The sequence below is a fragment of the Lutra lutra genome, chromosome 3 (assembly GCF_902655055.1).
Source record: "Lutra lutra chromosome 3, mLutLut1.2, whole genome shotgun sequence".
In the NCBI taxonomy this organism is placed as follows: Eukaryota; Metazoa; Chordata; class Mammalia; order Carnivora; family Mustelidae; genus Lutra; species Lutra lutra.
In genome coordinates this window covers 134,244,205-134,268,434 of record NC_062280.1, presented here as the reverse complement: position 1 = coordinate 134,268,434, position 24,230 = coordinate 134,244,205, and the positions used below count along the sequence as shown (strand labels likewise).

Genomic DNA, 24,230 nt, shown 5'->3' with positions numbered 1-24,230 from the left:
TCCCCCCAGTCTTCGATAGTTGGGTATCGCCGTCTGAGTTGAAAAAGATAGTTTCATTATTGATTGAAAATTTATAATTAATAAAATCCATGGCCAGATACCTTCAGTCACACAGTTCTTATACCTTAGAGATAAGAGGGATTCAAGATGGTAAAGAAGATTGGTCACCCGCTGAGATTTTTCTGACAGGAGAAGGGATAAGTAACAGGATTGGTAAGTAGAATGTATACAGTTAGTATATTAAGCTAGGAACCAATCATCTGATATTTAAATTTCTAAGTGTGTCCTTCTCTTTGATGTGAAAACAAATAATTTCCATACCAAAACTATAAAATTAATTCTACCATAGTTGAAAAATAGGAATGAGAAAATTGTATGAAATACTTTTTCTTGGGGGTGGGAGTAGTAACTTACCCTCTCAAAGTCTAAAAAGCATAAATAAGCAGCTCCTTCTAAAATTAAACTAAATAGCACTCCCCCAAAAAAAGTTATGTGATTTTTTTAATTTATTTTATTCTTTGTGGATTGTCTGTTAAAACACAGTTTTACCATCAACATGTTGTTGACACTTCAAGTCTTATACATAAGCTGGGGCTCAGTGTTTTATCTCACTGTTTACATAAGTCAGGAGAGTAGAAGTGTAAGAATCCAGCCAAAGTCAGAAATTAGTAATTAAAATTGAAACAAAATTAAATAGTTCCTTTTTCCTATATCAGCATCAACTTTATTTATTGAGAAAATAATTTTCTCCAGATTCATAAGACGAATAATAAAGCCAGTCATATAGTGTGCTATATATCTTTGACTTCTTTTACAAGGATAACTAATTGTTTGGTCTTCTTTTTTAGCCCTCAGCTACATATTTAGACTCAGCTTCTTCCTCCATGCTAAACAGCAGTATTAAAGCTGTAAAATAACGAAGGCATGATTTTGAAAGCAGTAGATAAATTGTGTCTTTCCACTGTGACTATTTATATATTTACTCATTCATTCTAAAAATATTTCTCAAGAATCTTCTTTGTACCAGAAACTCTGCAACACATTAGCTATAGAGATGAATAATGTCAAGAAAGTAAGACGGTGTACAGAAGTAAATATGTCAATAAGGAATTAACTGTGATGTTATTCATTATGATTGATGCTGGTATATGTATATCCAGAGAAAGCCCACCACTGTGAAGTGTGTTTCTGGAAGGCTTTCTTGGAATGAAAGTTGGCCAAAGTAGGAGAAGATGGCATGGTTGTTCGAGTGGCTGAATGAGAGGTGGCATGTTTTGGACAGAGGACTATGGAGCTTAGAATGTCTGCATGAAGGGAAGAGAAGTGCATGATGGAAAAAGATAGAATTTCTCATTCACTAGTTGCTTTACATACAAATTTTGCTTTCCTCCCTTAACTAGTAATTTCACAGTGATTACTGATGATCAGTAATGTTCTTAAACATTAATTCCATACCCTTCACAAGGACAAGATGATCTGTACTTTGTACTTAACATCTTTCCAGTGTAATACAATGGATAGCTTATGATGCTTTGGATTTCCTTCAAATCTGGGTATCGGACAGCATCTGGATGCTGACATTTAGTACCGTAAAGTGTTATCACCCTATAGATAATGAGAGAATGTTCCAGGATGTTCAACCCAAATCATATTCTCAACTTTACAAACTTAGGTCCCTTCTGAGGTCAATACTACAGTGACACTGTGAAAAACTACCTCAAAAGAGACTCCCAGGGTTTTGTTTTTGTTTTTAAGATTTTATTTATTCATTTGATAAAGAGAGACACAGTGAGAGAGGGAACACAAGAAAGGGAGGTGGGAGAGGGAGAAGAAGGCTTCCCGCTGAGCAGGGAGCCTGATAGGGCTCCATCCCAGGACCCTGGGATCATGACCTGAACTGAAAGCAGATGCTTAATGACTGAGCCACCCAGGCGCCCCTCCCAGTGTTTTTCCGCCCAGTACGTCCTGCCTCCATAATATCTCAGTAATGAAGCATAGCTGGAAGGCAGGCAGGGACAAGCAGATCCACCCCACCCTAAGAGGGAACCACCCTTAAAAGGATTTTATACCACCCTGGAAGGAGCCCTCCATCCTTTCCCAAGTGATAGATGACAAAAACCTGATTGGATGATAGGCTTATGGAGGGTTAATCAGATTAAAAGAACCTGCCAACAAGCCCATAAAAGCCCCTACACTTAGAAACTCCTGTGGCAACCCTCTTGGGTCCTCTCCCTCTTTGGAAGCTTTGTACTGTCGCTCAATAAACTTTACTATTGGCCAATAAACTCTGCTTTGCTCTTCGTCTGGTCTACCTCTTCTTTGTCTGGTCCAGCTCTTCTTCAAAACCCAGGGACCAAAAACCCCAGGCGTTAAAGAAAAAGAAATCCTGTAACACAGGGTGGAAAATTTTCTCTTGAACTTCGTTCCAGTTGGAGAAAGACATTTCCTTCATCTGTGTAGACTTGTAACTTGTACAGACACAACAAAAGGCCATTGCAGTAAAAGTGAAATAGTGAGAATACATCAACTTCAAGAAATTATGTCGTAAAGGCTTCTCTAGCCCTTTGCTAAGTGAGAATCCCGTCTTCACCATGCCCAGAAGGTGGATATCACTTGGATGCCATTTATTTACAAGGAGAAAGAAAAAAGGAAGTTTCTTTGCCACTCTTTGGACTTTTAGCTCGCCTATTTCAACTAACTAAATCAATGATGTCCTAAAAATTAGGACCTTTAAGTATTATATGTTTTAAAAAATCTTATTGTTCTTAAATTCTGGGACTAGATATGAAGATATTCCAATTTGAACTCCTGTTGTGACTTTTGAATTCACCTGGGATTTGGTAATGAGGCACCCTAAGGAAGCATCCAGAAAATGTACCTTCCTCTTAACCAAACTGAGTAAAAGGGAAAAAAGCTCAAACTGTCTTCAGCTTTCAACAATGTTTTAGGTAGAGTAAAATTACTGTGACGGAAATATAAGTAAATATTTTGGCTACATTTCTTATATGTATGATGCACCAAAATTGCATTATAAATGTTTGGAGATGGTTAAATAGTTACTCACATGGCAATAATATGTCTAGATGATAGAAACAGATAGGTTCTGCTTGTTACCAAATGGACTTTCCACCACTCGAGAAGAATTTAGCAAGAAATTCTTGAGCATTTGCAAACCTCCTTATAGCTTTCATTTACTTTTACTGAAAGTCTAGGTACCAAAAATAAAGAGGCATTGTGCGTGATTATCATTATCTTTGTTATTGCTAAGATTTAACTCTATTCACTATCAAGTGTGGAAGCCCCTTGTCTGTCTGAACTAAGAAATCCCATCCCTATTTTAGGACAGAGAAGGCACTGGGAGGGTGAAAGACATGTTGATGGCTTGCCCTTCCTCCTCCCTGAGTCAGTATATATGTCAGGAGACTCCACCAGAGACAGGATTAGTAGGCACCCAGGTGCCTACTAATCCACCCTGGGTGGAAAGGCACAGTTCTTTCAGCTGTGGGATCTAAATCTCTGTCAATCACTATCTTTCATCTTTCTTTCTTTTTTTTTTTTTTAAGATTTTATTTATTTGACACAGAGAGAGAGATCACAAGTAGGCAGAGAGGCAGGCAGAGAGGAAGGACGAAGCAGGCTTCCGGCTGAGCAGAGAGCCTGATGCAGGACTCGATTCCAGGACCCTGAGATCATGACCTGAGCCGAAGGCAGAGGCTTAATCCACTGAGCTACCCAGGCGCCCCTCTTATATCATTTCTTAAATGCAAATGAAAGATTAAAGGTGAATCCAATTAGCTTTAATTTTGTATGTGTTCTTTTCATCTCATAATCAGCCATTCCTGGTTTAATGCAAGCATCTGTAGAAGGACAGTCTGGTTCTGCTCCTGAAAAAGTAGATATGCAATTTTGGACATCCCAGGGGAGCAGGAGCACTGAAAGTCATTGGATTACTGTCATAGTACTGCCTGAGTCATACTGTCTTGGTTGGGGGGAGGTTAGAATGGATACTGGTGCTGACGTAGGAAACTTAATAGATACTGAACTCTTTCTACGTGCTAAGCTTATTATAGAATTTTCCTTGGATTTTATAATCAGATTATATATGCATAACAAACTCCTAAACACTATGTTCACATCTTGTGATATTCAACGATTACTACTTGTGAAATGTCAGGCAGAGAAAGACAAATACCATATGATTTCAGTTATATGTGGAATCTAAAAACAAAACAAATGAATAAACAAAACAAAACAGAAACAGACTTATAAATACAGAGAACAATCTGGTGGTTGCCAGAGAGAAGGAGTTGGGGGGATGGGCGACATAGAAGAAGGGGATTAAAAGGCACAAACTTCCAGTTATAAAAGAAATAAGACACGTGGATACAATGTACAGCATAGAATATAGTTTAAAAAAGGTAAGTACTGAAAATCCTTTAGAGACAATCCCTATGTACAGACTGAGTTACAGAAGCTTATAAATTGATGAAATGGAATTTGGGGATGTATTTATCTTTTGGAACTGAGTGATACAATTGAGAATTCAAAATACAATTTGATTTAACCTATCAATATATGTTGTCCAATATATGTACTTAACTTCATAAGAGAACAAAACTTTGAAAACACTTTTAATGTGTTTCAATTTTTTATGAATAGTGAATACTACCCATCTGCTATATAGAAACTAAAAGTGATTTGGAAAAGATTTACAATCCACTGAATGCATTTTCAACTTTAATGTTTTCTTGCACAAGAATCCAAAATTGGTATTTTCTTCCCAATATTTGTACATCATCAATGGTTTTATATTCAAGGAAACAATTTTTTTTAAAGATTTTATTTATTTATTTGACAGAGATCACAAGTAGGCAGAAAGGCAGGCAGAGAGAGAGAGGAAGGGAAGCAGGCTCCCTGCTGAGCAGAGAGCCCAATGTGGGGCTCGATCCCAGGACCCTGAGACCATGACCCGAGGCGAAGGCAGAGGCTTAACCCACTGAGCCACCCAGGCGCCTCCCAAGGAAACAATTTTTTTGAGATTGGTTTATCTTGTTTTTAACCTTCTTCATCAGATATGCATATCTCTGCTTACTCAAAAGAGCAAGGTAGGAAAAAATACCATTATTATCCTCTTTTAAAGGAGTGTCAAGAGCACTGAAGAGTACTGAAAACCATGTTTGCCACCTTTAGACACTGTCCCTCTTTCATTGATTCTCATGGAATTGAGTCACATTTCTCTGAAATAAATTTTCTTGCCAGTTATTTGAAATACTCTGCCTCTGGGCTCCTTGTTAAGAGGTATTTTCCAAGATAAATCTGATCTTAGGTAGCTCCTAAGCATTGACGTCTACTCTGGACTGAAGCAAACTTCTCACCCTACAATCAGTCAACACAGTGGATCCACCAGGAAGCTCTGGACTAGTTCACATTAAATTAAGAAGAAGGAGAAGCTGCTAATTTTGTTTTTCTTAGAAATAAACACAAGAGTATAAAACATCCTTCTCCTTTAGGGTTGAGGTTGAGGACTTACTCCAGGCCTTTCTTTGGAACTTCCATGAGTGGTCAGTGCCTGATTAAATGGATTCATAAGCCTTGAACTATGTTCAGCATTTAATTCATTGAGTAAACATTCATTGACCTATCACAACCAGGTACTGGTGCAAGGGATCATGTGAGGAAACGTGACAGACCCTTCTCAAATAGCTCACTACAAGCCACAATTAAAATGCAGGAGATGAGGGGAGTAAGTACAACTGTAAATGTAGATCGGAGGTACAATATCAGTAGGGAAAGAAAAAAGAACAGTCGCTCGTAGGAGCGACCAGGAGACTTAGAGGCTGGGTTGGCAGACCTGCAGGGATTCACTACGAGGAAATGAGGGTTGCATAATTCCAGACAAAGTATCAGAATCTGCAAGCCTGCAGTAATTGGAAAGAACCAGACATGTTAAGAGCGCATATGTCTGTATGTCTGTCTGTATGTATGTCTAAAGCAGAACTATGCAAGCTGAGGGGAAGGGGTAGAGGAAAGGAGAGAGGGGTCGTGATAAAGAAGCTAAGGGCCTATCAGGCTTTATAAATCTAGGGCTGTTTCCTGGAGTCTGTGAAAGAAGTGCACAGACATATAAAGGAGAAGGAGGCACAGTTAAATTTGCATTTTGTGAGGATCCTCTCAGCAGTGCGGTGCATAGGTGAGAACTCAGAGTCAAATAGCCATGGGGAGAAAACTGACTAATTTTCCTAGTTTAGGCCTGAAATAATGACATCTGATGTGACGATAGCTCATCCTCAGAACTAAGGAGTGGTACTGAAGTGGTATTGAAGTGAAAAGAATTGTATTCTTTTGAATACAAAACGAAGCTGGCTTGATAGTACTGGTCGCAGAGGGAAGGTGGGTCATTCTGAATGTGCTTGTGGCACCAGCAAAATAGGGACAGACGTTTTTGGACGACTTGCCTGAGATGAAATTAACAGGCGATAAGCTGCACATGCTTGAAGTGAATACTTTGACAAGTTTTTATAATACAGGTGTGCCTGTGAGAACATCACCACAATCACAATAGGGAACCTATCTGTCACCCCCACAAGTGGCCTTTTGCCCTTTTATCATTTTTCTCCACACACTTTTGCCCCCTTCTCAGGCAACTGCTGATCAGCTTTCTGTCACTGAAGATTAGCTTGCATTTTCTAGAGTTTATATACATGGAATTAAACCGTATGCGCTTTTTCCCCCTCCAACTTTTCATTCAGTGCCCTTATTTTGAGGTTCAGCTGTGTGTGCACCTCTATAGTTCCTTCTTTTTTATTGCTGAATGTTTTTTCATAGTATGGTCATGCCCCATTTTGTTTATCCACTCACTAGTTGATGGAAATTTGAATTGTTCTTGGTTTTGGCTACTACAAACAAAACCACTATATTTGTATGTAAGTCTTCGTATGGACATATACCTTCTTTTCTTTTGCATAAATGCCTGAGACTGGAATGAGTTTATCCTATGATAAATGTAGGTTCCATTTATTTATTTATTTTAATTGCAAATTGTTTTCTAAAATGATTACATTTTGATGAGCAATGTATGACCGTTCCAGTTTCTCCATATTCCTACCAACTTATATCATGGTTAGTCTTTTTTTTGTTTTAGCCATTCTAATAGATATGTCATGATATCTCACTGTGGTTTTAACTGCATTTCCCTAATGAGAAAAGATGCTGAACATCTTTCACATCTATATTTGCCATCATTATATCTTTTGATGGTGTTTGTTCAAATCTTGCCCCCTCCTTTTTAAATTTAGGTGGTTTGTTTTCTTTTTATTTCTACTTGGATAGTTGAATTACATATAGTCAGAGGGAACTGGAGTTAAACAACATAGTTTTTTGATGCCAGGAATTCCCTAGATCTTAACTTAGGCCATGAGTGGGAAGAGAGGGGTTCATGTCTCATGTAGGTAAGTGCTGTGTCACTACACAGTATTTGCAAGTGGGTGGATAAGCAATGTGATAGCCCAAAATAGTTAATTATAAATTCATTGAGCTATATGTATCTCCGTGACTTTCAAGTGATAACTTCCTAATAGAAAAAAAAAATCTACTAGTAATTTAACCTTAGAGAATATGATCAAACCAGGCAAAATTCTATGTAGTCTTATGCTGGAGATTTCTATTATATACCTGCTCTCAGATGTCTTCTCTCAGATCATCAGCATCTGTATATTTCTCCCTTTGTCCTTAGAGTTGCTCATTAGCTATATAGTACAGATCCAGATTGGGATTTCGTGCCTCTAATTTTTTTAGCCACCCAAATTCTGGTTTTTGGTTTTTTGTTTATTTTCATTCCATTGTGTAAAAGCCTATCTCAACTAGGTAACACTGGTGTATATACTTAGTGTTTTGCTTGCCTAAGCAAAGCACCATTTTAGGCAAGTTAAAATGCACCCATCTCCAGAAAGCCCTTAGGAAGAAAATTTAATTATAGTAGTACACTGATATAGAAGATGGTTTTACATACAGAACTTTTTTTTTTTTAATAGATAATCTTAAACTTGACTCATATGGATAGCTGGCTGCCTACATGTTGACTCCCCTCACATCATCATGTTATTGATAGCTTATTCTTCCTTATTACTCCTAACTCATTATCCTTTATCATCAATTCTGGTGAGAAAATAAGGAAATAGAAAAATTGAATCAGAAGAGGAAGGCAAACTGAACATTGAGTGGAAGACAGTTTTTAATAGTACATACAGATTTGAAATATATTTTGAGCACTTAAAAAGAGCAATTTTTATATAAACTATAGAACCAAAAGCTATATGATAGGCAACTCCTAGAAAATGAGTAATTGGCGGCACCTGGGTGGCTTAGTTGGTTAAGCAACTGCCTTCAGCTCAGGTCATCATCCTGGAGTCCCAGGATTGAGTCCCACATAGGGCTCCCTCTAGGTAGGGACCCTGCTTCTCCCTCTGACCTCTATCCTCTCATGCTCTCTCTCTCTCTCTCTCAAATAAATAAATAAAATAAGAAACTTAAAAAAAAAGAAGATGAATAATTGGAAAGTTGGGGGGACTGAATTAAATTATGTCCCCCCAAAAGATATGTTAGGGTCCTAACCCCAAGTACCTCAGAATTTGATCATATTTGGGAAAAGAGTTATAGCAGATGAAGTTAATTAAGATAAGGTCATATTGGAGTAGGATAAACCCTTAATCCAATAGGACTGGTGTCCTTTTAAGAACAGAGTAGAGGATGTGAATGAAGCACCCAGCCATGTGATGAGAGAGACAGAGATTGGAAAAATCCAACTGTAAGGCAAGGAATACAAAAGATTGCCAGCTACTACTGGGAGGTAAGAAAAGACAAGGAAAGATTCTGCCTCGAGTTTTAGAGCATAGGCTTCTCAACACCTTGATTTTGGATTTGAAACTTCTAGACTGTGATATAATAAATGCTATTGTTTTAAGCCCCCTGGTATGTATGGTGCTTTGTAATGATAGCCCTAGGGAACTAATACATTAAGCAAATTTTTTTTTGCATTTTTTGTATGTTATATAACAATAAAATTATATTAAAACACAAAAATATACACTATACCTTAAGAGAGTTGGTGAAGGATGTAACATCATTATTTAGAACTAAGAAAAAAAAGTAAGAAATTGGCAGAAAAGGCAGAAGATCTGACTCTACTAAAAATAATACTGTTGGGCTCATATTACATTGTCCCTCCCCAAGATCATTCACAATCTTTGACCAAGTAGACTTTCAATAAATGTGCTCCCCTTAGAGCTGTAGAAGATCAGCCTGGTGCATTTTTCTGAACAGAATTTCTGAGCTTCAGTGAGCCTTCTTTGGGAACTATGCACAGAATAAACTTTCACAGGTAGGACTTTTTCCCAATTATTTACAGTCTGTTTCAATACTCCGACTGTATGTCAGTTTCTACCCAAAGGCTTTTGTTTTCCAGCTTAACTTCCATCTTGAGACTTAGCTTTCTTTATACATAAGCAAAGGTACCAATTCATTCTAGGCATTTTGCAATACAACTGTAGCCTGCAGTTCCAAAGTAGTATATATTTCAGCTTGGTTTGGCCAATTCTTCTTCTTTCTTTAAATTAATGTTTTTGTTTTTGGGTGTTTGCTGTTATACTTTGAGGGGCTCAGGTAACTTGCCTCCAAATAAGCATCTTCTTTGTGGATTGTTCCCTTGAGGTTAGTCTTCATCCTGCTATTCATTTTCAGCAGTCCCCTGTATGACCAAATCTTTTGCAACCATGCTTCATATAACCACAGATAACTCTTCACCTTGTCTGCTCTGCATGCCCTCCTTCAGAGCACGACAGCTGCTTAGAGTTACTTCTAGCCTACATTCTTCATATATATTTACCCTAATATGATGAGTGTTCAGCAAATCCCAAACATGTCTTGGGATGACAACACGAACTGCCTGAAGCAAGACAAGAGTGTGCCTGCATGGCCCTGGCTTGGCTCTCCCATCTCCAAGGCCAGCATTGTGTCTGTGCCATTGTCCATGTCCCTTTCAGATATAGTGGTTGATTTTCTGTTTCTAGAATTACTGTTCTTCTTCTCTTCAATCTCCCGTTGGATTTGTAAGTGTTTGTAATCTTTAGATAAGCTATTTAGCTGATCTCCCGCTACCTGAAGTAGTCTCAGCATGCTACTTCTCCGCCATCTTGACTCCTCCCCGCAAATATATATATATATATATATATTTTTTTTTTTTTTTTTAAAGATTTTATTTATTTGTCAGAGAGAGAGGAGAGCAAGCGAGCACAGGCAGACAGAATGGCAGGCAGAGGCAGAGGGAGAAGCAGGCTCCCCGCCAAACAAGGAGCCCGATGTGGGACTCGATCCCAGGACGCTGGGATCATGACCTGAGCCGAAGGCAGCTGCTTAACCAACTGAGCCACCCAGGCGTCCCCCCACAAATATATTTTAATAGAGCTTTAGTAATCATATGAAGATCTAGTTTACAGACAAAACCTTTCAATATTCAGAAGGATAGTAGTACTTTGGGGTAGAAAACTCAGTAAGATTCTCATTTGCCCTCATATCCTGTGGGTTACAGGTTGAGGTCCTTTGAAGAATTCCTACCAATGGTTACAGGTCTACATTTTCAGCAACCTATTTCCTCACTCGTAATAGCTTATTCCTTATTTCCAGGTCATCTTCATACATGCTTCACGATCTTTCCATACAGTTTGAGCTGCGCATTAACTAAGGGAGTTATCACAAGGCGGCTCAGACCAGGGTGTGGACAGGCAACACTGGTACTTCTGGCAATTGGAAATCCTAACCATGATGAGGGCAAAGACATGATGCATCTCTCACTTTTAAGAACATGACTTGGGTTGTTTTTTTTTTTTTTAAACACAGAGAGAGGGAAGCCCATAAGTTAATAATCACTGTGAGAAATTGAGGACTAGGTTAGCGATAGGGCAGACGGGATGGGGAGGCAGGCAGGAGGAATTTTCAGACAAACAAGTATGGGTGACAATGAGAGGAGGGAGGGAAAAAGAATGAAAAAGAATGAAAAATGACACCAAGGAATGATTCCCTTTGAAGAGACACTTTATCCTTATTATTCTCTGCTCTAGAGAGTGATGACAAAGGCTGGCAGAGGCATGTGAAACTGTTTTCTCCTCCGGCTCTTTTATATGCTGTTTATGTTCCGTTCTCCCCTCTGTTGTCCTACACGCTGGAGCAGAAAGTGCTGGTCGGTCAGTTAATGTGTGGGCTCTGCTGTTTCCAAAACACATAGCTTTCCTCTCTGCATTGTAGACTAGGTAAATTCATTCCAACCTCAATAAACAGATAATTAACAACTGAGTGTTATTTTTAGCCCAGGAAATATGTTAGCCAAGATAGTCTGAGGAGCTGTTGTCAGAGAGGCAGAAAGGAGTTCAGTGGCAAGGAAAAGAAATTAGTGAGTAAAAAGGAAATGACTTTATTCTTGACCTTGAGACTAGAGTGAAAAACTTGTCTGTTTATAGGATCTAACACATTTGAAACAAATATAACTCCTCGCTTATATCATCTATGTGTATAAATTGGCAGCATAGATGAGAGACTCTGTTCTGTGATATCAACTGTTGTTTCTGGAAAGAAGGTATAAGGACACCCTATTTTGCAGGGTCTTGTACAATTTAATTTTCTCAGAAATATGTGCTCTATGCTACGTGAAAGGAGACAGGGAAAGGAAGAGGAAAGCAAAGGTGACTATATCCTTTCGTCTTATAAGTTTAACTGCTATTCATTCCCATTGTGTCTCTTCTTTTTCCTTTCTGGATTCTCATGCTAATGGAAGATGGTCCTCCGGAAAAGTCTCCCCAGGAGACTGTGAGGAAAAGTGGAACACCTTTTGTGAACATGCCACTCTTCTGTGCAAAAACAGATGGTAGTTCATCAGAGACCGAGGAACCAACCCATTGAGGGCTGCTCAGGATCAGGACCAAACCTACTTCCATTTTCTGTCTACCATTCACTCTAATTATTCACCTACATGATTCAATGGTCAAATGGTGGTTCCTTCAAAACTGTATAATTTTCTACCTCCATATCTCTACTCATTTGTAGGAAACCTCAGTAGCCACCTAGAAATGATGGGCAGTTTTTCATCCATCTTCCACAGTTTAAATAGTTTAAAACAATCTTTCATATACATCCTGAAGAAAGGGGCATTGATGAGTGGAATTTCTACCAACTGTTGCCCTTTGTGATTCAAAGAACAATTTTTATTGACTCTACCTTCTTATTACCTAAATTGGGTTTTGTTTATTTGCCACATTCAATAATTTAATGTATTCAACATTGGGTTTATCACCTCCCACCTTATTCCCTTTGCCACTGCATTTTCAACTTCCCATTACTGCCCACTCATATCCCAGCTCAGTTGCCAAATCAATTTTGAATTTAGGCCCAGAAATGATGTAAGAAGTTAAATCCTGCCCCTGCTTCACCAACACTATCAGATGGAGATCAGTTATCATCTTCCCTTCTGGATATGGAGACATCAGAAGTGGTGCCTTAGTAATTCCCTTTGAGCTATTCCTTGCATCCCAGTCTGCAAATACAAATTTGACCTTTCTGTCCAAGGAGAGTAATCAGGTGATTTAATGACTAGGTAGGAAATTCTTTGAACTTAATAGCACCAACAGGTTTGTTGGCCAATATAGTCCACAGAGGAGAGGCTCTAAAGTTTATCAATCAGTTTTCCTGACTAATTTTGAGCTTTTTTTTTTTTATTACAATGCCTTCTCAGATATGATTGAATCCTCACCAATTTTTTATCTTTTCATGAGGCTAACAAAAACTCAATTACTCAACTACTTACTTTATTGGTATTACCTTATGCTTAAATAATTACCACCATCTTCTGAAAGTAAGTTCTTATAGAGTCTTTTAAAACATGGGTTTTAACAAGCCTCAAGGCAATCCTGCTGCTTACTCGATTTTGAGAACCCTCCTCTCTGTGGCTAGTTCCCCTCACCCAACTTCTCATGCCATCCACAGCTGAATTTAGCCTAAAACAAAGCCCCCAAACATACACACCCAAGCACCCCACTTCCTCACCACAGACTTGCTCCTAGGATTTATAAGTGTTCAAATGCATGTTTACATTGAATTAAAACTACTCTTTGAGCATTTATCAGATACAATGGAGCTAAATAGAACTTTATTAGACAGAAAATTCCTTAAACCAGTGTTTATCAAATTTTAACATTCATTGGAATTGCACTGTCAGATGTCAGTCCTATTCAGCAGGTCCAAAATGGAGCCTAAGATTTTGCCTGGCTGATGAGCTTCCAGCTGATGCCACACCAAGCAGCAAGGGCCTGGATTCAACAATTGCCTCAATAAATATTTTCACCTATGTCTCAAAATATGGCTATGGTTTCCTTTTACACTCTGTCACTGGTACATTCATCATTGATAACGATAATGACCTTCTAGCACAAGGGATATCTCACCTGAACATACCCGTCTCCATCTTTAAGTATTTAACAAGATTTTCTCTAAATCTAAATTAAAATACATCCACTTGCTACTGGGCCTGTCAAATTCTACCCATTATTTCAGACTTAACTTACAAATTCTGCTTGCTGTCTTCAGTTTTCCCAGACTATTTCATATTGGCACAATCCTTCCTAGAGTCTCTACCTCTTTTTTAACACATCATATAGTGCTCTGTATTAAGTTATACTCATCTGTACTGTAGACTATGTGCTAGATGTGTGACTTCTATGCATCTGACAGCAAAGTCATCTTCACTGAACTAAATCTGCTTATTCATAACAACCTCAGTAAGAAGATTGACCTTAAGTGAGGAAAATGAAAAAATAAAACAATAGGAAAAAATTAGAAAAACTGGTAGACTGGTCACATGATCAATCCCCAACATTTGTTGAGTTCCCAGAAGACAGACTTATCCATTTCTTCCAGATCTTGGTCCTTTCCACACTTACCTAGCCAATGTCCAACTCACAGATGATGCTACTGGCTTAATTAAATTAGGGGAGGACCAGGTGAAAATGATTTTTGTTAATAAAGTAGTAGCATCTGATCAGTTATGCAGAATAGTGGGGCTCCAGGAGACCAGAACTGTTTTAATTAGGAACACAACTAGAGCTATCTCTAAGAAACAGGGAGAGGCCCAGATGGTTAAAGGGCATTGGGAGAGATGAAGGAAATTAGGGACTGAAGTTGAAGAAAGCATTTCTAGCTACGGACAAAATAATTCCCTAAAGCTCCTCAGCCTACAAATCATCCTTAAACCTTGCTATCAACTTTACAAAATGAGCTGTTGGAAAGCATTCCTGGGCAGAGGAAATGAAACCCCAAAGGATATAGATTATTCTTTAATTGCTCAGAAATAAACAGTAAGACCCAGAGGAAACTGTGATCCTTTTTAAGCAAAGAAAACAGATTGCCTATATGTAAATCACTCTAATACATTCAACTCAAAAGCTTCAATTCTCTGGAGACTCAACTCAATTGAGACTGCCCTGTACTATCTGACTTAGTCAAGATGCATAAAGTAGCCAGGTTGGTTGTCTCCAGAATCTAGATTTTGCTCTTATAGTGAATATGGCTGCAGTTTGAATCTTGGATACAATTTTTATTTTTTATTTTTTTAAAGATTTTTGTTTATTTATTTGACAGACAGAGATCACAAGCAGGCAGAGAGGCAGGCAGAGAGAGAGGAGGAAGCAGGCTCCTTGCTGAGCAGAGAGCCCGATGCGGGGCTCGATCCCAGGACCCTGAGATCATGACCTGAGCCGAAGGCAGCGGCTTAACCCACTGAGCCACCCAGGCGCCCCTTGGATACAATTTTTAAACTAGAAAATATATTTAAAAACTGAAAAGATGAAGAAAGAACAATTACCAAGTAAATCTGGTCAGTAGTTATTTTAATTACTAGGGCTCCTTAATTTTTGAACTCTCTTCTGTTGATTATGTCCATATACAGTTAATATTTAATTCCTCTTCATGTAGGAGTAAGGTTTCTTATTTTGCTGGTTTCAGTTTTTGGGTTTTTTGTTTGTTTTTACTTTGTAGCTTTACCCTTTCTCTTCGTCATTTTTTTGTTTCTTCTATGGTGTTGAGTGTTTTAGTATTTTGAGTAGTTGTTTTAAAAATCATTAATATTGGATCCCACTTTATTTGTAAAAATTAGATTTCAATAACATTTACGGTTTTTTAATATTTCAAATACCATGATTCAATGATTCTATATATAATCATGAGATCAGGCTTTTGAAACTTTCTTAAAGGTTACTGAAAGGAGGGATAGAAAGTTTTTCCTTTTTTTTTTTAAGTGTCTTTTATAAATGCATGGCACAAATGTGAATTTGAATGTTCCTAATGTTTTAATATGAATTTTAATGTGATGGCAGGAGTTGTACTAGAATTGGCCAACAACTGTAGGGAAAAGGGAGGCTGTAACTCAGTGTGCCTGAAGAGATACCCCACTTTCCCCAGTTCTGGAAGGGTAGTTCTGTGACTCAATGTGCAGTAGAAAGATGATGCAGGGGAGGCAGGAGCTGTGGGCTCCCAGCATGCTGCAGGCAACATGATGGCCCATCTGGAGAGGGCTTTTTTGGAATGGCCCGGTGGCAGGTGTCAGACATAGGATGGCCCCTCTCTGAGGAGGTCTTTCAGAAGGAGATGGAGTAAAGCTGGTTGTTTTTGTAAATAATCCAAATAAACCATGAGACTGGCAGTGGAGTGGGGGGGACAGGAAGAAAGAAAAAGAAAAACAGGAAGGAGGAGACAAAGAAGAAATGAAGTACACAGTGAGCATGAAAGAAAGGAAAAAAAAAACAACAAAGAATAGAAAGAAGAAGGGACACATGAGATAATGAAATGTTTTAATCCACTTTAGCAATTAAAGATTAAAAAAATCCTGTAATCTAGAAGTTTAATTCTTTTAATCCTTATGTTGGTACCTAATTGAACATGAAACCCATTTTTTCATGAAAAATCTACTAATTAATAATGTACAATTTGGGGGATGCTGGTATAGACATGTAGTGAACAGGGATAGTAGAGAGAGGATATAAAACCATTAGGAGGGCATTTATATTTATAGTGATTCTCTTTGGGTTATTACATTATTCCTTTGGGTTCCTTATAGGAATAGTATTCCTTATTATAGGCATACTTTCGGGTTATTTCAATCCTATGATTTAAACAGATTTGTAGTAAAATAATATCCACATTTGGGGGGCGCCTGGGTGGCTCAGTGGGTTAAGCCGCTGCCTTCGGCTCAGGTCATGATCTCAGGGTCCTGGGATCAAGTCCCGCATCGGGCTCTCTGCTCAGCAGGGAGCCTGCTTCCCTCTCTCTCTCTCTCTGCCTGCCTCTCTACTTGTGATCTCTCTCTGTCAAATAAATAAATAAAATCTTTAAAAAAAAAATCCACATTTGGGGAAACTTGTATATTATATACACTCACTTCTACTCTTCTTACAATCCTGTCTCTATTTTCTACCTCGACATAGGCCCACTGTGTCAGTGTTTAGTAGAAAATCATGTACACTCTTCATTTACTAGGCACAGATGTATACTTTCCAATAATTAAAGAAAAAAAAACTTTTAAGAAAAACATTAGTAAGAATTAAGGTTCACCTCGTGCTTGGCAATGGCAGGTGTTCTAGAAGGACTAAATAATTTGCTTCTTCTAGGTAATTTAACACAGTCTATATGTGTGCATTGGGCAACAGAAATATTTATCCAAGCAAACTTTAAATGCTCCTAATAAAGTTATTTGTTCAATTGTACTGGGGTGTTTCATGTTATAATGAGATTTGAGCCAAGAAGCGCAGAGTTGGTTAGTCCTAGAATTCACCCAGATCATGTTAAACAAAGTACATACCTTTCTTTTACTTTTTCTGTGTGTATTAAATATGTTCATACTTAGCCCCTCATAGTGTTTTTTCAGTTTGTGAATATTAATGAGATATTATAGCAACTGCTTGTTAGATCTTGTATTTTCTGTAAGCTAAACTCCCTTTTATTAAGGCCTTTCATCTGTGCTAAATTCTAATGGTATGAAGAATGTTTTATATGAAAAACTAGAAAGAAGATGATAAACTGATTTGTTTATAAAATGCTGATGGGAAGGATTTTGTATGTGTATTGGGGGGCAGGTCTTTTAAAAAGAACAGAGCTTGTTAATGACTTACATCACTCTTTGCCATTACTCTCCAGATATATCAGCAAGAACTCTATTTTGATGTCAAATACCTGACTTTGACCAGAATAATAGTCAAGGATGGTGTTAAGAAAAGCTGTTCTTTGGATTATAAAATTTGATTTTACTAATCACTTACAAGTAATAAACACAGCCCATGTCACCCAAGTCTTAAAGAAATGCAGTATTATTTTATCTATATCTATTTAACCTATTATTATAAATTTGATTTGATTTATTACATATTTCTTTGCCCACTATATCCTTTGATGAGTAGGGTTTCTAAGACAAGGTGATGAGAAATAGTTGCATGAGAAATCATTTCATGTCCAGCCCATATGTTTGCACAGCTGGACTATTGAAATGCTCTTTCAGTCAATCATCCTGTCTCTGTTTTCACAACTTTTAGTTTGTGATAACCAAGGCTCTTTACGTGAAATCCATGATTTTTTGCTTGCTTACCATCAGAAAAGAGTAAGGGCAAAGTCTTGTCTAAAGGAAATTCATACAGGCTAAGACTGAAGAAGAAATACGATGCCAGTAGAGTTTTCCCAAGTCCCTTACAAGAAACTGAAGCTTCTACTGCAGTCAGACTGCCCATAAGGCATCCCTTAAACACTTCTTGGCAGTGTGTGTTCTCTCTTTCCCACCATACCTTGCCTTTAATTGCCTTCCCCTCTCTTCTCTGCTTGTACAAATCTGTCCCTTCAGAGCCTACATCTACTGGGAAGTGTTCTTGGACGATTCTGTCTGGAAGAAGTAACTCCCTCTGAATTTGTATAATGCCTAGCTGTCAGTCCCAATGAGAAAGGGAGTGTGCAGAAAAAAAAAAAAAAATCCTGGAGCAGTTAGTCTAATATTTTATCCTTTACTAGATCTGTAACCTTGAGTAAATTTACTGACCTCTTGTAACACCCTCTATCCTCATCCTTAAAAGAGAGTAAGGAATATACCATATCTCCAACATGTTGTCAGGATAAAATGATGTTGTGTTTGTGAAATGTTTGGTTTATGGTAATTGATTATACTTAGGCAAAGTATCTGTTTTATTTCCAACAAATTCAGCTATGATGATCTACATTCTGGTAATCTTAATATGCTTTCATGTATGTTTTTCTTATTGCCTCAACCCAAATGTTAAATAACCCAAAATGTTAAATAAATGGGCTTCATTCACAGAACGATTTAAAGGACTTTTTGATTAATTATAAAATTGTTACTTTTTATAGATTTTATTTTTTTAAGTAATCTCTACACCCAATGTGGGGCTCAAACTCAACCCCAAGATCAAGAGTCACATATTCCACCAACTGAGCCAGCCAAGCACCCAGTATAAAATTATTTAAAGCAGGACTTCTGGCTTTAAAGATAAATCTGTGTTCTTACATATGAACTGAAGCCACCGCATGTACGCTGACTCTTCCTTTTCCTTTCCTTTCTCTTTAGTTTGTTGCTCAGCCCAATTGTCAACAACTGCTTGCATCTCGCTGGTACGATGAGTTCCCAGGCTGGAGGAGACGGCACTGGGCGGTGAAGATGGTGACGTGTTTCATCATAGGACTTCTTTTTCCCGTCTTCTCTGTGTGCTACCTTATAGCTCCTAAAAGCCCACTGGGACTATTCATCAGAAAGCCATTTATCAAGTTCATCTGCCATACAGCGTCCTATTTGACTTTTTTGTTCCTGCTGCTGCTTGCCTCTCAGCACATCGACAGGTCAGACTTGAACAGGCAAGGTCCACCACCAACCATCGTCGAGTGGATGATATTACCGTGGGTCCTGGGTAAATGTGTTACTATAGAAAATATAATAAAAACGTGTTGCTGCCATGGAATTTCATTGCCCAGAAAAGAATGGTCATTAAAGTTTTGGACGTAGGCATACTTAAAACAGGTTCTTGTCATTGCAGCTCCAAAGCTTAATCCCCAAAACTAAATAAATACTTTGCAAGTTTTGGGGGACTTGCTCCTAGACGAAGCCTATGAAAAGTAACTCTAGGTTTTAGGATTTGTGATTTCAGTGACTTCATGTCCATGAATGATTTCCTGGGTATTTTTGTTTGTATGCTTGTCTTTTAAGATTTTCAACATATCTCATTGGCTATATTTTCTTAATTTTCTTAATAGATACACCTTCTAAAAGACAAATATAAATCACTCTGCAGAATTAGTGATTCTACACATAGAGTAACTATAACCATTCTTTAAGATCAATCCATTAAGTTTATCTTCAAATATATATTCAATCAAATATATTCAATCAAAATAATAGGAAATTAAACATTAGAACATCTTCCAATCTCTCTGTTCTTTCCATAGAAAGAAAAATGTTTGTGGATCTGCAGCAAATCTTGGCAAGGTAGAAAACTTTAAAGTAGCTGGTAAAAGCTTTGTTTTCCTCTCTTCTTGTTATTGTAGTCATAGTTAAAATTTACATTTTAATTATCCTTTCCTCTATCCTACTGTGGTTTGCCTAGAAATCACATTTTCTCAATTTAGTCCATCATTTTAAACCTCTCTGGTATCATATCCATCTCATCATTTAGTAATTAGAAAATATGTGAAAATTTCATGATTCAGAGTCTCAGAAGATCAGTTTGGCTTAAGTGTCAAAACTACTGGAGAGACTGTAAAATGTGGAAAAGGCAGGAAAAAAAAGGACTATATCTCAATCTGACATAGATACATTCTTCAATTTTAAAGATTATAAATACTCTAAATACTGACAATAAAAATAGTTCATAGCAACAAGATTTGATATATTTTACAAATATATTAGAAAAAATACCTTTTTTCTTTTTTTAATTATAATTTTTAATTTTTTATTAACATATAATGTATTATTAGCCCCAGGGGTACAGGTCTATGAATCGCCAGATTTACATACTTCACAGCACTCACCATAGCACATATCTTCCCCAACATCCATAACCCCACTTCCCTCTCCCTACCCCCCTTCCCCCAGCGACCCTCAGTTTGTTTTGTGAGATTGAGTCTCTTATGGTTTTTCTCCCTCCTGATCCCATCTTGTTTCAAAAAAAATACCTTCTTAAGTGACCTTTAAGATAGAGTATATTCTCATTAATCTGACATGCATATAGTGTGATCTTGCTTAAATTAGAAGGAAGGTTTAGATAACGTGTTCTTTTTGCATAAAATAATTATGATATTGCAGTTGATATTCAATATAAAATAAACATGCCTATTCCCATTTAAATTAAATATTTCACATTAGGAATATGCTCTTTATGGAGTTTTCTCCATAGAAAATTTCTTGTAAATAATTCTTCCATCCAAGTACTAACCAGGCCCGACCCTGCTTAGCTTCCGAGATGAGACGAGATCGGGCACGTTCTGGGTGGTATGGCCGTAGACTCTTGTAAATAATTCTTAAAGAAGCATTTAGAAGGCTAAAATTCCCATTATGGGTAACTTATATGGAATGTCTAAAATTTCTGATATTCCAAATGAAATATAGAATATTTAATTTTGAAAAATGTTATAGATACAGTGAAGCATAAGCAGATATAGTATTTCTAGACTTTTCTTTTATGTAACTAATGAAAATATGTAGAGTACTTTCTATGTAGTAAGTACAGTACAGGGCAATAGTGATACAAAAGTAAAAAAAAAAAAAAAGAGAGAGAGAGAGAAGAAAAAACATCCTTGCCCTTATGAAGCTTAAATTTTACTAGAGGACCTAGATAGATAATAAACAGTGAGATATGTTGCTTAATGTCACAAAATGGTAAATAACATTAAAAAATAGAAGCTTCAATAAGTCAATTGGAGAAAGACAACTATCATATGATCTCCCTGATATGAGGAAGTGGAGATGCCACATGGGGGGGTTAAGGGGGTAGGAGAAGAATAAATGAAACAAGATGGGATTGGGAGGGAGACAAACCATAAGTGACTCTTAATCTCACAAAACAAACTGAGGGTTGCTGGGGGGAGGAGGGGTTGAGAGAGGGAGGTGGGGTTATGGACATTGGGGAGGGTATGTGCTATGGTGAGTGCTGTGAAGTGTGTAAACCTGGCGATTCACAGACCTGTACCCCTGGGGATAAAAATATATTATATGTTTATAAAAAATTAAAAATTAAAAAAAAACAGAAGCTTCAAACCTTTATTAACTTGTGAAATTAAGACTCATTGGCTGCCTCCTACTTGCAAAACTTGTAACAGAATTTTCCATGAAAGTTGGCTAGAAATTATATCCAAACCACCGCTGAATGGTTAAATAAGGTACACGTTTAATTGTGATAATTAAAATTCTAACCTAGGGAAATATCTCCTAAAGGCAACATTTCTTTTTTTTTTTTAATGTATTTATTTGTCAGGGAGAGAGAGAGATCACAAGTAGGCAGAGCAGCAGGCAGAGAGGGGGAAGGAGACTCCTTGCCGAGCATGATCATGAGATCATGACCCGAACCGAAGGCAGAGGCTTAACCCATTGAGCCACCCAGGCGCCCCAAGGCAACATTTCTTTAAGATATCCTGACTTCATGGAGTTAATTTATCTGGGAATTTTTAAGATAAAAGGAGATTTTCTAGAATAAAAATTATATATGAATGATTCTCTTGCTTGGAGGATTTTCTATATCAAACATATCTGTCCAAAGAGTATATTATTCATTAAAGCTGATGAATTCTAAGTGCCTCCCATCTGACACTGAGTTCTAAGTGTTTTACTAGATCTGTAACTATAACGGGGGTTCTCATTAGGCTCCTGTAGAAAACACACTGTATTTGAATATATCTCAGGTTCTATCACTGAGAGAAAATTAAATTATGGGTGGTCACAACCTCTCAATAAAATGGAGGATTTAGAGTCCCACTGAGTCCTAATGTCCTGTACTAGGGAGCAATCATTATTAAGGCAGGAAATTGGTCTTTTTTTGACAGGAGGTGGGAGGTGAGGAGGAGACTAAGGACAACAGGATAGGAATGCTATAACATTTTACCGAAGGTATGATATAGACAAAAGGCCAGGTCTGATTTGATACCTCCGTTAATGAGTCTTCTTCTATCTTGTCTCATTTAATGACTGAGGTCTGGCCAAGGAAGTTGTCAAACATTTCACAGTCCCTCCGTTGTGAGGGTCTAGATTTGTAATATGACTGAACGACTTACAGAGAAGAGAGTGGCTTACAAACGAGTTCTTCATCCTGTTTTTTTCCCAGTGATAGACTGAAGCTCTGTGCAGGGGTTTTTCTCAAGTCTTCTTGAACTGACTTGATTTTCAACCCATGTCTCTCTATGAGCTACTTAGTATGTAAAAAAATGCTTTTTCATTCCTACTAAATTTACTTTCCTTCCATTTTCAAGGGATGTTTCCCAGACTTCTGATAACATAATTTATGAAAAATGATTACTTTTATACCATCCTTTTTTTTTATCCTGAGGGAAAAAAAAGACTTTTGTTTATTCATTTTATGTATTCATATAAATTTTAACTCTTCCTGAGTAGAAAAGTTTTCTAACTGTAAAACCTAATCTCTCAAATTGATCCCTTTATCTCCTTAAGAAGTACGGTTTTGCTTTGGAATTTCTGTTCTTTCATCTACTTTGCTGTGTTTCAACAATACAGACTTATATTTGGTGTGACAGATCCAGCTATCTTGTGATTTAGTACAGTGGCAGGATAATGCTTCCCTGTTATTTTCAATATCTTACCTGTGGAAGTTCCACATCCTGTTGACTATTTAAATTGAAGTCTATTGAGTTTCGTATCTTTAGAAAACATTCTGCAATGACCCTTGTACTCTTCCGCTGTGGTTTCATAGATATGCTGTAACTCATCTCTTGCAAGGCGTTTTGAATTTTTTCCTTCAGAACTTTCTTGTATGGAAGGTTATTGACCCTTCTTTCTCCCATTCAACAACTTTGAGAGATCTTATAGATGCCTGCTGTCAAGATCAACTTTAGCATATTAGCAAGGAGATCTAAAAGCCTCATGCAGGGGTCAAATTTAGGATTTAGTTATCTTGAGATACAGTCCTAACCAAAAGAGAAAAGTAATCACAAATAATTCAGTTAGAACTATCTCGAAAGGTAGATTCTGGACGGATAGATGCCAATATACTTCTCATATTGTCAAGTTACCCATTTAAACTAGAGTAAAAAGTGCAACAATGTTCCATCAAGCAAGTGTATGAGCTCGATGACAGAGCTACGCTCTGCCAGTGTCTGAGAAAAAGTGTCATTGGAAAGACTGGACAATGGATTAAAAAGAGCCTGGGGCCAGATTAGAGATCTGGCTGCTTCTGTGCTCTGCTGTGCCATGACCTGGAGGCTCTTAATTTATTCAGGGTTTGATTTTTAACATAGAATATCAGGGATATGAAATGAATATTCATGTCAGAAGTTCCCTTTTACATAAAATTTATATGCAAACTAAATATAGCATGTTATATTTATAATGTACAATGAGAATTTATCTAAATTATAGCAGCAGTTTTATCTCAAATAGATGTCATTTGTTTTCTGAAGGTAATGTGGAGTAAAATAGGAGGGGGAAAAAACTTTTGAATGCTAATTTTTAAAGCTTTCCCCAAAGCCAGTTTTGATTTTCCTGCAGAATCTATTATAATTTGACTGTAACAGTCAAATCTGTGTCATAGCTTATTCCCTGCAAAAAAAAGTGTGCACAAATGTATATGCATGTGAGTTATTAGGAGGTAGACTTAGGTTATCAACTTAGCAAAGAGAAACCATGAGATTGACAACCCTTTTCAAAAAAGTAGGATGCTACTGAGGGCTATCACACTAAGAAAGCAGGAAATACTTTGTTCTCAATGAGAAGGAAAAACGTCTGCTGCAGTGACTTGATATTATGTGTGTGCCTAAGAATATGCCATAATTATGTAGTATATAAATCCATGCACACTGAGCATGATAAGGAGAAGGGTGAACTGAGGAAAAGATGTATCATAGGAAGAAATCTGAGCTCTGTTAAAAATAACTTCTAGTGAATTCCTAGGCATAAACTAAGAATTGCTCATAATATCCGGATTATA

General features: G+C 37.4%; 1 protein-coding gene across 3 annotated transcripts in view; it reads left to right on the top strand.

The window, feature by feature from the left end:
* The window catches only part of TRPC4 (transient receptor potential cation channel subfamily C member 4), a 203,159-nt gene that overhangs the window by 127,984 nt on the left and 50,945 nt on the right, over positions 1-24,230 (top strand). For 2 of the 3 annotated variants that reach the window (XM_047723236.1, XM_047723235.1), the window contains exon 4: positions 18,656-18,992. In XM_047723236.1, the coding sequence (XP_047579192.1) occupies positions 18,656-18,992 (337 nt within the window). Of the gene's footprint in view, positions 1-18,655; positions 18,993-24,230 lie in introns of those variants that run through there. The other variant, XM_047723237.1, reaches the window with a different exon arrangement.